The following is an 18,260-nucleotide window of genomic DNA, read 5'->3' as shown; positions in this document are numbered from 1 at the left end:
GTCACACACCTAGCACCTGGGGGTCAAACTACAGCCTAACCTGCTTGCTTACCATCTTTAGGTATGGAATTCAGGCTCAGCTTGTCATGGCTCCACATTATGTCAATGTTGTTTGACCAATAAGTGCTATTTAAATATCATCCCTCATGCATCAATGCCACCACTCAGCAGTTAAGGGACCTGCCATTGTCACACTTCTCAGCAATATGTTCTCATGGATAACGATTGCTGCATCACCATAAGCAGAGGGAGAAAAAAAACCTCACAAGAAGACACCCACTCAATGTACAGCATCAGATGTTTTAAATAACCTGAGCTACACAGATTTCAGCTGGCACTGTGGGCAGCCAACTAAGCACATCCCAGAATCAGTACCTGAGATGGTATACTAGCATTCTCCTGGCAGCCCTTGAAGCCAGTTCCCTTCCCTCACTCAAAATTACAGCCACTGAAGTCAGCACAGTTGAACCATCATAAGACTGGCAACTTCAGAGAAAACAAAGTTCCCTGGATTAAGACATGGGAGCAGATCTGAATAGCCATTAGAATAGCAGCTTGCAAACATAAAGAGTTAAAAGCTGACTTTCTAAAGAAAATTATATCCATCTGTTATAACTTAAGAACAAAACTATACTTTCCTTTTTTAAATTTCTGGTTTTTAAAAGCTACCCTAATGTTGACCAACAGCTACATTCTACTTGCCTGAATTGCATCCTACCTGCACACTGAGCATGCTGTAACCAAAATTCCACTTATGCCCAGTGAGCTTAGACATTTGTTTGGCAACTATCACTGGCATTTTTTTTTTAAAGGATTTTAAGTCTAGAACCAAAGCTGTTTATTATATTGACATGAGAGTCTCCAAGCAGAGTTTATTCAGTATAAATCCTTGGGCTGTGCAAGCTGAAAAGGCTCACATTCACTTGTCAGAGAGGAGGAAGAAGACACTATGACAAATGCTGTCAAACAACAGACTCATACCGCAGCAGAGATCGTTTCTTTGATCAAGAGAATCACAGCCTGAAAACCTGTAAGTACCAGCACTCCGCACTATCACTTACAAATTGTGATAACAGTTTAACACTGAATGGCTACTGAACTTACTTTCTTATAATAGCTGCTGTACATAAGGAAGCTGGCAACAGTTTTGAATTTTCATTCATGTGCAATTTCAGCGGATGAGACGAGAAAACTTTTCTAGAAAATACTTAAATATTTAATGGGTCAAAGTAAAACAGCAACAAAAGGAGAGATTAGGAAAAAGCCACACAAAACACAGGGTGCAATATGGGTTTAAAACAACTGCTTAGAACACAGGAAACCTGCCTCAAATATAAAGGAGCTGAACTTGAACATTGCATAAAATCCAGGAAAGATGTTAGGATGTTAGGATAAAAGGAAGGACATCACCTTTCGATGCTTCAGTTTCCCATTTCACTTCTTCCCCTGAGCTCAAGGGGATATTGGGATATACTATCCCTGCCTGTGATCTATTCAGGAACTCTGATAATTGACACCTTCTGAAAGACCAATTTCTGAAGGAGATGAGATCTTCCCGAAAGAAACAAAATAAATCCCCCTGCTCAGTAAGCTATTGTGAAAACTTGCATTCAAGAAACGGGGTATTCTATTTTGAGAAAACATTAATAAGATATGCAAAGAAGGGGAAAGGAGCTGGATTAGACTGAAAAGTGCCTTCAACATTTGGCACTTGGCAGTAGCTCCTGCCCTCACATCATGGATCACTGCTATTGACGACGCACTGAAGTGTCCACTTGAAAGAGAACACAGAATCCCACGAATCATGATTGATGGTGTAATTCAAGTTGTGTTTAGAGAGCACATACCCATGTTTATACATTGGTTACTTGGAAACCATGTGCCAATGGCTATTTTTTAATTTACATGTACAACCTCACAGAAACATTTCCACCACATGAAAGATAGCATACAGTATTTCACTGTGGCTTCTGGTTCCACTCTAATGATGTCAAAGTCATATATTTACATTTACTTGAGAGCTTGCCAGTTCCAAGAACACTACAGAAATTTGTCACAGGATGCTGCTTTGACGCCACTTCAGTGTACCTTTAGAATTATCATTCTCTTGGCATTTTTCTAAGCTTTCTAGCTGTGGAAAGACTGGACTGAATAATGCATTTTGCTGGTTAGCTGACATAGAGCTAAAGAAGGTGACTAAAGCATTTAAAGGTTCACTAAGTTAGTGACACATGCAGGAAGAATGCAACTGGTGAGGCTGCAATGCTGGGTTATAAAACAACTCAACCTAGCACAAATCCTTACTCCTTCCAAAAGTTTTACAATGGCCACATACCACCTCTAAAAGCTTTCTGGTTTACTACTGAATTTATTTCTGGTTTTGGACCCAGATATGCAATCTTGAGATGCCTACAAAGAAGGAAGGGTTAAAAACAATACAAGATTAACACCAATACCGAAAGAACAAGTCTCTAGTTGCACTAATTCTGATTATAATAACTACAAAAACCCCACAGTTTTCACACTAGACAGAAAGTTTACAGCAGCTTGAGTTCTGTCAGACAAGTAATGGATGTGAATCTCAGAATAAGTATCTCTATCAAGAGCTCCCCTTCTCTTGGCTTTCAGGTAATCTGGTCTAGGAGTTACTGGTTACAGCAAAATCCCACCATGGGCAAGGGGCAGCATTTAGGAAAAGAGTCAGTGTCTTGTATAAACACAGATGTTTTCCAAACAGATTAGTGATGTAAAATAAATTCTACAATTGCATTTGTTTTTCTTTAAAACCAGGAATTCTGATTTTTCCAGAATAACTGCAAATGCAAATCAAAATTTAATGTCCCTCATACTTAATGTAATCTGCCTTATACTCACTTCTAACTACTTTCCTCATCATTGTTCTATGAGCAATGGTCCTAATAACTCTCACAATTAAGTTCACAAACTTTCTTTATATTAAAAAAAGCCTTCAGGAGAAACTCCTAATAACAAAATTGCTCCAAGCAGTCTTACCCTAGTAAATGAGCTCATATTGTTAGTGATGGAGAAACACCATGATATCTAATTATGTGTGTACACTTGCTGTGGTGTTTTCAGATTTCTCTGGTTAAACACTGACTCTTTATGATACTTTGGAACTCTTACTTCTGGACCAAACTGAGATAAAGAAATAATAAATGAGAATATTGCATCACCAAACTACAGACTGCATTTTTGGACAGTTTAATTGAGGCCTTCATCAAAGATCACGCAGAACACTCAAGTAATGAGAAATATAGCTCTTGTCCAAAAAATATCGATAGTAAGTTTCACACCAATTCTGTACTAGTTTCCTATCCATTGGCAGTTGTTGTCCAGGCTTTTGATGATTATGTATAAAGACAGCAATTGCCAGGAGCCCAGCTGTATCCAGTCTTTCTCCCAAGATGGGAGCTACAGCCAGTCTAATACTGTCTTTCACATTTGAACACCACAGAGTGGGAAAAAGGCTCTTCTTGTTTAAGAGCCCCAATCCCACCTTTTATTAGCATCTACAGCTTGCTGTGTCCCAAGGTTAGCCACTACACTGCAGATATGCAAGGTATTAAAATAGGCGTTTTAACTTTAACTGGTGATTGGCAGGGAACCATCTAGTTTCTGGTTATCTTTGTTGAACTTTTGAATGTGCGTATGCACACTTAGTAGCCAGAACTGGTCACAGAAGCTTGTGGGTTTTTTCCTTCAGTTATTGCAAACTGAAATGCCTCAGCAATACGAAAAATATACACACAAATTTTACAGATGCTGTGGTCATTCACTTCTCTTCTGGACTGAAGCACAGCTGTACTTTAAAGAGGGCAAATAACGCTAAACAGACATCTAAGACAGGAAGCAGAAATAGTGAACTTTAGCTGCTGCCACTAATCACCTCAGAATCACTATTGCGACATCTAATAGAAACTATAGCTTACCCTTGGACAGACTGCTGCTACCCAAAATGAAATCTGGCCAGTAAGTAAACTCTCTACTCTATGAAGAATATTATAGATGTTTTAATAGTGTCAAGTGAAGAGGATACCAGTATTTCATCTCATAAAACAGAAGTACAAAAAGCACCTTAAATTATTTATTTGGAAAATGCTGACCAAATTTTGTTCAGCCTCACAAAGAATCTAAAATGCATGGTATCAACTTACATCAGAAAGGATGCAATTATCCAAGTGAAATGAAGTTTTTAAATGCAATTCCATGACTCAGGCTACTCATTTATTATTGTCTGAAAACACCTTTTACAGACAGATGTCTTATGAAAATGGTCAAGTTCCATCTTATTCTTACACAGGACATAGTCTATACCCTTGAGCTAAACATAAGACTCAGTTATAACAGAGACTAGATAGTTGGTCCCCTTCCCAGATTATGCCCCTCTGTTTTCACACTTCTGGAGCCCAGTGTTTTCACACAAGTTAATCACAAACATAGCCTTCACTGTCAGCAACAGTACTAACCTCAATATGATTCAGCCATCAGTAGAGGCATTCTCTAAACTCTTACTGCTTCAGTGGGTATTTCCTATCAGGGCAGGACTGTGGAACACTAGCATATATGGCTAATGGCTAGAGACATCCTCCTCTGTGATGCACAACTCTTTTCTGCATATTCACAGCAGACCACACAAAGCATCCTATTAGGTCACCAAAAGCTGAGGAATACTACTGATAAACTGACTGCCTGTTCTGACTAAACTTTACCCACTGAAATAACCAGGGTAGCAGGGGAGTGGCTACCTTAGAGGTAATAGGGCAAATGTACTAGAGCAGATTCACATGCCAGTCTGAAAGCCTTCAAGTGGATGGTTTAAAAACCCAGGTAGCAGTGTGCTCACAATTCAGATTTTGCTTAACTACTTCAGTACAAGAAAAGTTAGCAGAATATAAAAAAATAATTTTGATGAAGTTCTGCACAAGCTTTCTGCAATTACCAAATAAAGTGCCTCTACAGCTTCTGCCTTACAACTGAACCAAGGTTATTATCAATTTGCTCTTGATATAAGAAAGCAATTTTCATGTACTTACATCTGCTCTCAGAAGGAAGAGAAAATGGTTTGTGAAGTTGCCATTAGCATACGAAAGCAGCAACATCTGCTGGGAGTTTTAAGAGGCTTATTGCTGTCACTTAATCAGCACCACAGGCTACAGTTGGCCACTTCTGCCCTTGTCAGCACTCAAGGTATGGTTTCAAGAGATGAGGGGATAATTTGACCACACAACAGTTCCTGCAAGATTTCTGTATCTACAAAAAAAGTTCTACTCTTACTTAGCTCAGGATAGGTAATCCACCTATGCTGACTCCTCCTTGCAAAAAAACTGTAAATAGCATCATAGCTGAAGTCATTAATCCTTTCCTACCATACGTGACTTAAGTGAAGTGGCATTTCAACAAGCAAGACACAAAACCTAACAGCAAGTTCGCTTCCATGTGCTGTAGCTGTAGCACCATCTAGAGGATTTGAGCTAGAAATTCCTCACACAATGGGCAAAAAACCTGGGAAACTGCTCTCAAAAGTTCTGGGGAAAAAAGATAACCTTCACACAACAAAATATTTTGAGCAAATTTTCATTCTAACATTTAGCTACAGAGTAACTTTAAAATTGTTTCATACATGCCTACATGACATACAGTTTTTCTTAAATACTTTCTCGGTTTATGATATTTGGATTCATAGAGGTAACAGAAGATAATAACCGAAAAAACTTTATCAACAGTCAGATTGGGAAATATCTTGATCTTATCCACTCTGGGTCACATGCTTGCTATAAGACCTTTTTCAGGTGGAAAAAGGCAGGGCCTTTACTCTGTTTTCCTTAGTTTTCACCTTTTTAAAGGAGGTCTCTTAATAAAACCAAAGCCAAATTTCAATCAGGGAAAGGGAAGAGGTTTTTAATTGAATAATAGAGATCACATATTTTATTATATTTCACACATAGGAGGTGCTGACAACAACTCATTGCTCAGTGCAGAACTGTTAAAACAGGAGGAGATGGACAGGTACAGCCCTGGAGCCCTACTGATTATTTTTTCCATCCACAGACACCCTAAACCTCACTTTGACTACTTTCAGCTTGGCACAGTCTCCCCCATAACTTAACTCTGCCACTGCCATAAAATAACATTTTTGCTCCTGAAGCCTTCTGAGGATAGCAAAGTTCAATCCTTTTGTTACTTCTATGAAGCTCTGAGCCAGCTCCTTAGAGACTGAAAGACCAAGAACTAATTGAGAATATTCAGAATGTGATTGCTCCACAGACTTTGTGGGCAATAAATCCAAACTGTAGCTCCCGTTCATTGGTTGATATGTGACTGACCAGCAGCATGACTTATAGTGACACATCTGCATTAAAAATTCAAACTTTTGTACACCTGAACACAATTTGTATTTCTCTTTTTCTCAGTATTATGTCAAAATAATCACGTAATACCAAATAATCAGCCATTTATTTTAGACATGTGTAAGGGCTGTGTGCCTGTGAATGGACTCTAACCTTTCAGCTACTATGCCACATTTCCTTGGAGACTATTTGGCTAGAAATAACAGCATAGAGGAAAAAACTGAAAGAACCAACTCTATGGTCATCAACAGCATCACTGTTGGTCATGCATGAGTTCACTCCACTTTATAGGCCAACAAAACTGAAACCTTCTGGAGATATTCTACAGCATGGGCGAGGGAGCTATCGTAATAGCTGGCAGACCTTTACAGTTACTTGTAATCAAGATTACTGGTTATAAAAAGCAAAGTTCTTCCTGAATTGATTTACGTTATTTCATAATGGCTGGCACAAATCAAGATTGTTTACAGCACTTCAGTGTAGCTCAAGTCCCTCAGTGTACTTCACTCCCTCCCTACCTCTTCCTGGGTCTCCAGGTTCAAGCAGCTAGGAAGGAATGAAATTCTCGTGTACTGACCAGCAAAATCCTCTTCCTGGTTTCGACATAGAGAATTACATCTTCTGTCACAGCTTGGGGGAAAAAAAAAAAAAGAAAAAAAAAAGGAGAGAGACAGAATAGTTTTAAGTATTTTCCATCTTTCAGTTGATTTTTTTCTTCAATGTTAACTATAAATGCAGAAACACCAGACCACAAGTGCAAGCACCTGAAGTTTAAGCTTCTCACTTGCTACATTTACCAGCAAATACTTAAACTTATTCACACAGATAAGCATTTGCAAGACTCCAGTCCTAGATGATGAGGAGTTTCCAGTTCTCAAGAAGTATCACTCTGTTCCTAATACTGCACTCACTACTGTATAGCAAAAGAATAATTATGTTGCTTGGAATCTGAATTAATCAGTTAAATTTCAAGTAACTAAGAAAATATTTTCATTTGTAGTTATGAGTCTGAGACAAAGCCTATCTGAGTGTCTGTAAAAGTCTGCGTGTTTCAGTCTTTCATGCTGAGCATAAATAATGCTTCCAAGAATAATCCTGCATCATGCTAGCTGTCATTTTGGCTCCAGTTCAGTATTTTTTGCAAAGCTGAGCTGGTATTTTTATTGGTTTTAAAAAGACACGTAGGCATCTTGCATCCATGAAGGAAAACAGTGGTCTTGAAAGAAGCCTTAGAAAATTAAAAAAATAGCAACAGGGCTACAGAGTAAGTGGAAAAACTCCTCCTCCTCTTTCTTTTAAATCCCTGGAATTGCCAGGCCAGTAACTGGGGGTAGGATCACCGCCATCACATATATTATGTTATCCTACAATGTGCTGACTTTATATGGACTGTAATAGCAAGGATCACTGCTGTGACCACCACCAACAGTAGGACCAGGTTTATATTGTATAATCTATAAGTTTTCATTTAAGAGCATCTACTGATGGTATTAAAACAAAATTGCCCAGCAGATGCTCTGGTCAGATTCAATAATCATGCACAAGTGCTTCCAATTGTTAAAAAAAAAAAGAAAAAATATATGTAAAGATACCTCATTTCCAAAAATTCAGAACACCATACTTCTTACTGTAACAAAACTGCACAGATGTATCAATGTAAATTTCACTGCTGGCTAAACTGTTCACAGGTGAAAACAATTCACGCAGCTGATGCAGTGATTCATATGGACCAGTATCAGCTGTAGGCATAGTGCTCTTGATTACCTTCCATAGCATGTCATAGGATGTTGGGTTAGCTTCTAATATAGCAGCTTTTGAAATAAATATACTGGAATTTCTGATAATTTCTCCCTTCCATCATAAGCCAGATTTTCCATTCAGTTATACTTATCTGAATACACAGCAACTTCAACACTTCTGATTTATGCTGGCCCCTGCCAGTCTGAAACTTAATAAATGCCTAGAATAATATTGTTGCAATAGATAGGGCAATCCCACACACTGAAGTTATTTTCTCTCCAACATAGGGCCATAAACTGCATTAAATTATGTGCTGATATACTGTTGCAAGTTTCAAATACAATTGGGTCCTTAAAGAGTTGCAGATTAATAACTAGCTTGTCTTAAGACCTCTCTGTTTAAAAAAAAGGGGGGGCTGCTAGCTTCCCAAAACACCAAACTTCGTAAACTTGCCAACTCTTTAGAGCAGAGCAGCTAAAAGTCACTCCAGTGACAAGAACACAAGAAGCTTCACATACAACACAGAAGACTTGGCAACACCAGCCCCCTTCTCTTAAAAAGGCATGTAAGAGTCTTTTAAATGTATCAGTATTATTTACTGTGTGCATGGAGAAAAATGGCTCTTCAACTGTCTTGCACGTAAAGTTTGTTCCCCTACTATTTTGGTAAAGAAGAATAGAAACACTCAGGAAACTTATTTATACCACAGCATTGTAAGAGTGGCTTACACCCATTTGAAAAGTCTAGTAAGCTATGACCACTCATGACACTTCTTATGAAGATGATTTATCTATCTATACACAGTAATCACAGTACAGTTAAACTGGAAAGGTTCTACTGGTGAAAAACAAGCTCTGCACACCCACGCAATATTTTTTTTCCACACTTGTGGAAAAAAAGAGCAGACAAGGCAATGCTTGCACACAGGGAGAAGCAAAATACTTTTTTCTGACAGCAGCAGCTAAACTAGTTATCTTTAGGATTCGGTCAGTATCATCCTCAGCTTTAAAATAAAATAAACCCTCTACTACAACAACGAAGGCAGCTTGGGTTCATTTTACCTCACCTACCAGCCAGAGTCCATCAACAGAGCTGAGCCACAAGACTGTCCAAAGCAGAAATGACACTAATAGCCGTAGGCCCCTTGAAAGCGCTAATAAGCCCTCACTGCCCTGACCAGCCCCACCTGGGGCCTCCTCTCACGCCCTCCGCTTAAGCGCGGGCCTGGGCTCTCGCTGCCCCCCCCCAGGCCGTGCTGCAGGTGCCCTTGTCCTCGGCCCTAAGGGGCTTCTCTCCTGCCCGCCCCTCGGGCGTGAGCTGTGGGGTCCCTGCACAGACCTCGGACCCCCACTGCGCCCACCGGCCCCGGGTGGGTGGTCGCAGCCCGCCGTGAGGCGGCACCGTCCCGGTCCCGGTCCCGTCGCCGTCCCCTCAGGGGCCGCGCTCGGCCCGCGCTGCCGCTCCCCGCCGTCACTTCCGCCGCTCCATAGCAACGGCGGCGGCGGCGAGGCCATGGTAATGGCGCCGCTCCCGCCCGCCGCCCCCGGCGATGAGAGGGGGAACGGGGCGGCCGGCGGCGCTGGGGAGCGGGCGGGGGGGGAGCAGAGGGCAGAGGCTCCGGGGCTGCTTTCGGGCACGGCGACCCCGCGGCCTCCTCACGGGGGCCCGCGGTCGCCGCGGGGCGGAGCTGTGGCGGTTGCGCGGGTGCTGTGGTGTCCTCTCTCCTCACAGGCTGAGGTGGAGGAAACCCTAAAGAGGATTCAAGCCCACAGAGGGGTTGTCGCGACTATGGTTGTGAACGCCGAAGGTAAAAAACCTCCTCCGCGTCCTCCAAGTAACGAGCTTGGTAGTGGCAACGGGCGTACTAACTCCTAAGCGCAAAATTGCAGGTTATGAGGTGTTAACGCAATCCGCTTGCGATGTTTTATGGAAGGTGGCGTGATTTTCAAGAATGGGTGTTTCATCTTAAGACACGAACATTTGAGTTGTGGCCATTTCTTGAAGCTCCCCATATGATGTAGGTTTTCATTCAAGTTAATGGAAAGCAGAAAAGTCGAGAGCGTTGACATAAGTCTTCTCTGAAGAGATAACAAGAAGCATCACAATCTTCATTTAAGTTAAGGAGTCCCACGTTGTTACTTCACCCCCTTGTTTAACCAAACTATGCTTTATTTTTCAGAACGAGATCTTGAACGTCTCTGGGTAGGTTACAGAAAGGGAGAACGCGTGGCACTAAGCTGTTGCTTCTGCAGGCATTTTTAGTCCAAAATTCTTTGTATATGCAAGAAAATTCAATAGCACTTCACTCCCCCCACCTCTTCCTTGCAAAAGTTACAACAGAACAAAAACATCAGGAGAAAAGTATCTAATAAACAAAGCTGGTCTTCTACTGTGGGAGCCATTCCTTGGCCCTGCTAAATATTCACAAGTTCATTAAACTGTGTTATGGTGTGTTGTCATAGGAGGAAGAACAAGTTTCCCATCAGTCCAGCTTTGTCTGTGATCCTGAAGATTGGTCACAGAAATCAGTTTTCAGAAGCTAGGCTTCTCAGGTTAATCCGTTTTAATCATTCCTTTAGAAAAAAGACAGCTTGCTCAGTTTACCTTGCCCATAATTTAGTTGACCTCCTTCACTTTTACACCACCCCCCCACCACCACCCCCCCCAATCTATTGTAGTAGCAGCAGTTTAGCAACAGGAGGAAAGAACACTGAGAAGGAAACCCAAATGTTAGTCTTTAGAAAATGCGGACAATTTAATTTGTGTGCCTGGACATGTTAAGCAAAATACGTCTTTGTTCACAGAATAGATGGTGCAGGTCAAGAGGGAAGTGCGTAGCCTGGCAAATAGAAACTGAAAAGCTGCTTCGTGCCAACGCACGCTCATGTCTAGATATGGCTGTTCACCAAGCTGAAAGGCAGTCAGGTTTCAGAAAAAGTACCATTTTGGCTATTTCTGTATTCTGTTTCAGTAAGTAGAATGTGACTTGATCCAATGAGCACTTGGACTAAGCTGCAAATGAGAAGTGAATAAAATCAAGCACTTAGGTAACACAAATGATCCTTTTTGAGCTTGTGGATGGATACATTTCTCAAGGCAAAAACAGCAATGTAATCTAATAGAAAAATAACCCAATTTTCTTATGTTCTGTTACTTACAAAACTTGACTTTTTGGCACAATGTTGGTCAAGTAAGCTTCCTAATCAGGTGTACTACTGCAGTCCATCTTTACCTGTGGTCATTCTATGGTATTGAGAGAAAGCTCAGATATAGCTGTGCAGAGTTAGGACAACAGCATGATTTTTAAAAGGCTGTTTTGGATTCCTCTGTCTCAGTTTTGATTTGCAAAAGAGGAAGAACATTCCACTTCCCTTTTTTACACATGATTATTCATGGCAAGGTATGAAGTCCCTCCGTGTCCTGTCCAAACTTCCTCGTCCGCACAAACCTGTAGAACATGTGGCCAGACTGTAGCCAATGGACAAGACTAGTGAAGGAATTTTCTGTTTAGTTTATCATTTAGAAATGTTTCAATGCCAGATGTGAACACAAGAGAGTCTCTACTCTGTGAGGATGCCTTCAAGGTACTGAGAAGTTAGATTCCACAAACTAAACTTCAAAGTAGGTGTGTAGCTGCAAGTTTTGGTAACATCTCCAAATATCTGTAATTAGCACTGGTCAATCTAATTACTTCAAATCTTTCTGCAGAAAATTAATTTCTCTCTATCCTGAAATGTTTCAAACAAGTGTACAATTTGAATTAATCACAGTGAAAATACTCAAACCAGTGGTGCGGTAGTGAGGTTTCTTAGGCTGTTCAGGTTCCCTAAAAAGATTAAACACTCTGTTCTTCACTAGCATAAACAGTTGTCTTTTACTAAGATTTTTGTAATAGTGTAGGTACACTTAGGTGTAATAGTATGCAGGTGAAATAGCAAATTAAAGATTCCCGATACAAATATTACCTGTCATTTATTTTAATGCTCAAAGTTGATTTGTTCATTGAAACACTGTGCTAAGTGTACCTTGTTTATTTGGAAAATCTCATAAACTGTTGCTAGCCTTCACAGTTGAGAAGGATCACGCTGCAGCATTTCTAATGAAGGATTTATTTGCCTTTCTCTAATTTGGGTGGCAGAGGCAAAGAGAATTTGTCCTAAAGTAAGCATAGCTCAGCTTTAATCTAAGGATGTCACTAGTGTCAACTCATTTTCATGTTATTATTAGACCTTGGAGGATCATTTAACATTTACCATTTTCATCAAAAGTGCTGTATTTGTTGAAGCAATGTTTTAGATACAAGGTCATATAAACTTGACACTAATTCATTGCTGCTTTTAAGTGACTTACTATTTAATGCTGTGATTATATAGATATTATCATGCTAATGCAGTGCTTGGGAACACCTGTTTGTTTCCATTAAAACATCAGTTTCAATCTGTGTAATAAACATTAGACATGAAGGGTGTACTGGGTCATTCTGTACACTTCTGTCATGAAATAGAGTGGTTTTGACTGCTTAAAGAATCACCTCCAGTGGTATTAGCAAAAATGATTTAATAGGAATTTATATAAAAGCATGACTTCACAGAATTCGATGGCAAGGTTCACTCTATTACTTAATAATGGATGAAATGCACAAAGGTAAACTAAGTTAGAATCAAATTAAAATTATGTATACCGAGACCGAAGACGCAATAGGGTAAAAGAGAAACATACAAAGAAAAATCGAGTTAGAACTGTGAATTGTACAGAGATAGGGAATGTGAAAAAGTAGGGGAGACCCTCCCATTGAGTCACGAGGTTCAGAGGAGACCCCCTTGCTTTCTAAACTCCTGGCGGAGTCTAGGTGCAACTGGATCAACTCCTAGTCTCAGACTTGGGCAATGGTTTATATCTAAAGAGATTTTGAGTATAATAGCAGCCTGATATTCATTCACAGTCGAATAAAGTTCATGACAGTAATTTAAGTATAGATTTGAAAAGCAATATGTGTAATATACTTGCTATAGAATATTCAGATTAGTACATACACATGCATAAAGACACTAAGAGGTACACATAATGAGATAAAAGAGGTATACCTGTTAAAAATTCCCCTCGAGTTCAGTGAAAATATTCACGTCAAATGCTTCGGCATCTTTCTCAAGGGGCGAAAGGTTGAGCCTCAAGGAGCAAAGAGCATCAGCCCAAGTCTCGTCAGCTTTTAGCAACAGACCTCCAATTTTTGCAAACTGAAGAGTTTGCGAGCTCTGAGAGGTGTCCCGCTCAGAGGGAGATGCTGGTCGCAGCCCGCTGAGGTCCAGGAGAGCTCAAAGGGTCTCACTTAGTACCGCCGTTTGTAGGTTTGGGAGATGACTGGCTTTAGTCATCAGCAAATTAATGAGAGTCCAGTTGTGCTGGTACCGTTAGGCATGAGTTACGATTCAGATAAGGAAGGCTCCAGGGCTTTCAGAGAATGACTGAAGATTCAGATACAGGGTGCTCCAAGGCTGTTAGGAGAGCACTGAGATATGTCCCAAGTTTGTCAGGAGTGAACTAATTATCTCTGCTCCCGTCCCCACCCTCCACCAGGCAGCAGGAGTCCTTGGTACGGTCAGTGCAGCTCTCTGTCTTAGCCATGCAAGAGTTCCTGGTACGGTCAAGGGATGCTTAACTGCCCAACTCATTACATTTATGCTAAGGCCTACCGAGCCTTCCCGAGTTTGTAGATAAGCCCGGAGAGGGGGAACAAATGCACCACCACAACTTCCCTAAACGACACATCCTACCAATGCAGAATTATTTCTCAAGTGACAGCACAGATTTCAAGTGATTCAAATAATGCTTTCCTAGGAAAATTATGGACTAGTCTAGTGTCTGAGGTGGTTCTATTATTTCTTTTACTCCTTTGCCTCTAATTCTTTACCTGGCATTCACTATATTGCATGTTAATTCTTCTTTCATAATCAAACTCTTCAACTTAAGTCATATTATTCTATTTTTGTATTCCTGTCCTGTCCATCTGGAAGACACAGTACAAATGTATGCAAAGAGAAAATTGCCTTGTCAGCTTGTAATCTATTGTCTTTGTTAGTAGGTCAAATAAATTTTTTATTAGTGAAACAAGCTTATTAAAGCCAAACAGTTTTATACTTGTAGGATTACTGTGAACCCTGTTTTTAGTTTCACCTGGTAGCCTATTAATATAAAAAGCATAATTTGACAAATCATTGATAAACAAAGATTCATTAAATCATTGAAAATTAATCTTGACCTATGTGGTCCTATTTTCAATAATTGGGATCAATACACTGTGTACTACCAATTGTCAATATTTTGCCGCTGATTGGAAGGGATTGTTCCAAGCGTGGTTTTGCTTGCCAAATGCAAACATGAGGTTTCTGCCCTTTGATTGCTCTTGGTGGTTCACTGGGAATGTGTAATTTCTATCACTGCACATGCCGAATGCTACAGGTAAAGTGTGGGTTAGATTCTTGCAGCCAACATACAAACTCAAGGACAGTGTTTAAACTGATGAAGCACCATAACTGGTTAAGTACTGCAGAATGGAATTTGGTGGGTATTTAAGAGCCTTGAACAGCAAGTAGCCTCTTACAAAAGTTTCATAAGGCAACTCAATGTTTAATTGCCATTGATTAATATAAATTATACTCTAAAAAGCATATAGATACCTGAAATCAACATAACTTCTTTCTGCTACAAAACAGAAAAAATCTATGAAATCCTTGTTTTTTCTCTTATGATCTGCTGTATATGGAGAATATGCAACTTAACTGAATGATTATTAGAAAATTATTTATTTGCAGGAATTCCAATAAGAACAACTCTTGATAACTCTACAACTGTCCAGTATGCAGGTCTTCTTCATCAGCTCACCATGAAAGCTAGGAGCACAGTGAGAGATATTGATCCTCAGAATGATCTAACCTTTCTTAGGATCAGATCAAAGAAACACGAAATTATGGTAGCTCCAGGTAATATTTCTATTAAAATAACAATAGAATTGTATGTCCTTTTAAGTTTCTTTTAATTCTTCACAAATAGGGCTACCATAGAAAATGCATTTTGAAAATAATTATATGAAAATATAACCATATGTTCATAATGTAACCAGATGTGTTAGGATTTTAATGTACAGAGTTTATAGTATTGAAGCTTGGAGACAACAAAAAAAAGTCTAGATCTGATTAATGTTCTGGTTTCTGTGGGTTTTCACAAAGGAAAACCAGTCAAATATATATATCAAGTAGTAGTGTGTGTGTCTATATAGCATTAAAGACAGCAAATCCATTTTAGCTCCAAACAGATGCAAAAAAAAATTATTTTTTTTTCCTAAAAATTATTTTTTTACTTGGTATGTTGTCACAACTTCCTAGCCATAGGTGGGATTTGTCACCGATATGCAGTATTATCACCAACATAGTAACTGTGATATAATTATTTTCCTTAAAACAGCCAGGGGAATGTAGCAACCTGTTTCTCACTCATGTATTTATATTTAACATGCTAATTTGTTAGCTGTATCTCTAAAATGGATAACAAGGCCAGGTGAGCTGTAGTGAAGCGGTGGTCAATTACCAGTACAAGGTGAATCAGGCAAAGTGGCAGTGATTGGCTGGGGCCGAGATCCTAGTGTATGCACTAGCTAATTGAGAGACTAATGGTATGCAGGATTTTGACAGAAATATCCAATGAAGGCATGCAGAACAGAAAGGAAGCTTCAGGGATGTCCTCAGCATAGCCACTGGGGAGGCCATTGGCTCTGAGCTTGTAGTGACAGACAGCCTTCACGGGGGTAGTCCCCCGATGCTGATTTCACAGCAAATGTAGAGCAGAGGTACTGCGCTAGGTATGCATTACCTCGCCTCCCTGGAATTATTTATAGTGCTGCTATGAAACCAGTATGTGTGAAAGAAACCTGGCACTGTCATTAAGTGTTAACATTAGTCATCAGCTCATACTAAGATTAAAATTTTAGTTTCTATTTTGGAATGTTAACCTAACGCATTTTTTAAATCATGGTTTTTTGCTCATTGATTTAGACTGATGCACTTGATTCTTATTTTGCATTTGCCCTTCACTTATTTTTTAGAGGTGACTTTTTGAGTAGTTACTATTAAAGCATGTTGGCCTGAAAATAAGTGATATAAAATGTGAAGCTTTTTTGCTAACAGGGAGGTTAGTTGTTCAAAGGCTTGATTGTATTTTACTGTAATAGAAGGTGGCAAATGAACCACCTGTGATTTATATTAAGTTGCTTTTGGATGAAAGTGACAATGCAGGACTGCAGCTTCTTAACTCTCCCAAGCAGATTCGGCCCTACTAAATTCACTGGATACTTTCAAGAAATGTTTCATTCAAAACAGATGATGTTAAATAGCTATCCAACTGAATTGTTTCCAAAACTTCACTGGGCTTTTAGAATTAGTAGGCAAAGGCTGGCATGCTTAGAATTTATCCATAGTAAAAGTCTATTCAAATCTTTTCTGGTTTTTTCATGTCTAAATGGGGTTCTCAATTTTGAATAAACTAGTTAGTGAACTGAAAAGAGTTCTATGCACCTGCAGAAGAGGCTGCAGATGTCAAAAGTTTTTTATTATAACAAGTGCTAGCTTCCAGGTGCTTATCTTGTGACTTTTTTCATCTTGTTTAAATATCTTTACAGCTTCTTGAAAGCAAATCTACTGCTTACTAAAATAGTTTTAATATGCTATAGTTAAGCTTTATGACACAGATTTTTTTTTTAAACTGTAATCCCAGATTTTTGTACAAAGTGCTTACGTTTTCTAAATGTTTTTTATATAAATGACATTGCTTTTGCTTATGTTTTATAAACAAATAAAAAGTTGGAGAGGAATAGATGAATAAAGACTATTTAGCAGGAGATAAGATAAAATATTTTAACTAAACATTTTTATATCTTTTTGCAGATAAGGAGTATCTCCTGATCGTTATTCAGAACCCATGCGAATAGTCCTACTGTGGTAATATTTTTAGAGACAGTGATGTAGTTCTACTTGTTAAACTAATATTACTTGTTGATATTTAATATCAAACATAGCACTAAGTAATTTTACATAAAGTGTAACTGTCATGACTGAAATGTTGCCAATTTAAAGTTCTCAGTTGTAGCTGTATCAATTTGTGTTTGAGCAAATCATAACACATGTATCAAAATATTGTATGTTTATCTTGATACTCAGAAGAGCAATAATAAAGCAAAATGCTTAAAATTCTCTTTAATGGATGTTCAAGCTATTCTTGCAATTAAATCATTCTCTTTACACTTCTAATGTTATGTTGGAAGAGAAATCATACCTCATGGGAAGTTGTAGATCATGTGTATAGATACATCTATAAATGTGTCCCTATGAACTAGAGTCACCACAGTTAACACGAATCAAAGTATACAAGCGTAGTTCATGTCAGTAATGATGGACTGGATATTGCCCTGTCTTTAACTCCTGGTTTTTAAGTTTTCTAAGGGAAGAAAAGTGAAAGAAAAGCTATCTTTTATTATTTTCCAATTTCTACGGATGGAAACAATAGCTTCATTTAATATTTTCACTACTGGGAATTGCAAGCAGACAAAGTTGAGCCTGCAGTCTAATGTAGAACTACTGTTAGTTTGTTGGTAGTGGTAAACAGTGCTTTTTGATAACTACACTACGGTGCTATCTGATAACTGCTTAAGCTTTTAGATCCAATACACAAGCCGTAAACCTTAGTGACATGGGACAACAGGTGGGTTAAAGCTCAGAATGTTTCCCAAATCAGATCCATGTTTATACAGTAGCACCGGAGATCCGATAGGTGTTGATGAGTGCCTTTAAAACAGATGCACTGATAAAAGGCTGCTGTAGGGTTAAGCTACCTACAAATCCATTCTGTTCAGAAGACAAGCTTTGTCAGTGCCTTGGGATGAGTCTCGTGGCTGATGTGCCCTCCTGGCTGTGGGAGGGCAGTGCAGAACTGGGTGCAGCACCCCTGCTCTGCCCGCACTGTATGCCTCGGGTGAGGGTAAGCACGGCTACAAGCTTTCCCCCTCATGATCCTGAAGTCATGCTAAGCTTTGCACTTGAGTATATGCGGAAACAGCATGAAAGCGCAGGGAGTTTGAGCTGACCCTGTGCTTGAAAAAATATCCAG

General features: G+C 39.4%; 1 protein-coding gene across 1 annotated transcript; it reads left to right on the top strand.

Annotated features, from left to right (window-relative positions):
* The first annotated feature begins 9,572 nt into the window (after nt 1–9,572).
* On the top strand, nt 9,573–17,354 carry DYNLRB2 (dynein light chain roadblock-type 2). Its single transcript, XM_069793393.1, has 4 exons — nt 9,573–9,623; nt 9,840–9,915; nt 14,918–15,085; nt 17,042–17,354. The coding sequence occupies exons 1-4, from the start codon at nt 9,621–9,623 to the stop codon at nt 17,083–17,085; spliced, it is 291 nt and encodes a 96-aa protein (XP_069649494.1). The 5' UTR covers nt 9,573–9,620; the 3' UTR covers nt 17,086–17,354.
* The last annotated feature ends 906 nt before the right edge of the window (nt 17,355–18,260 follow it).

This window comes from Haliaeetus albicilla, chromosome 10 (assembly GCF_947461875.1).
Source record: "Haliaeetus albicilla chromosome 10, bHalAlb1.1, whole genome shotgun sequence".
In the NCBI taxonomy this organism is placed as follows: Eukaryota; Metazoa; Chordata; class Aves; order Accipitriformes; family Accipitridae; genus Haliaeetus; species Haliaeetus albicilla.
Note: the sequence above shows the minus strand (reverse complement) of the source record. Positions and strands in the feature narration are given on the sequence as shown.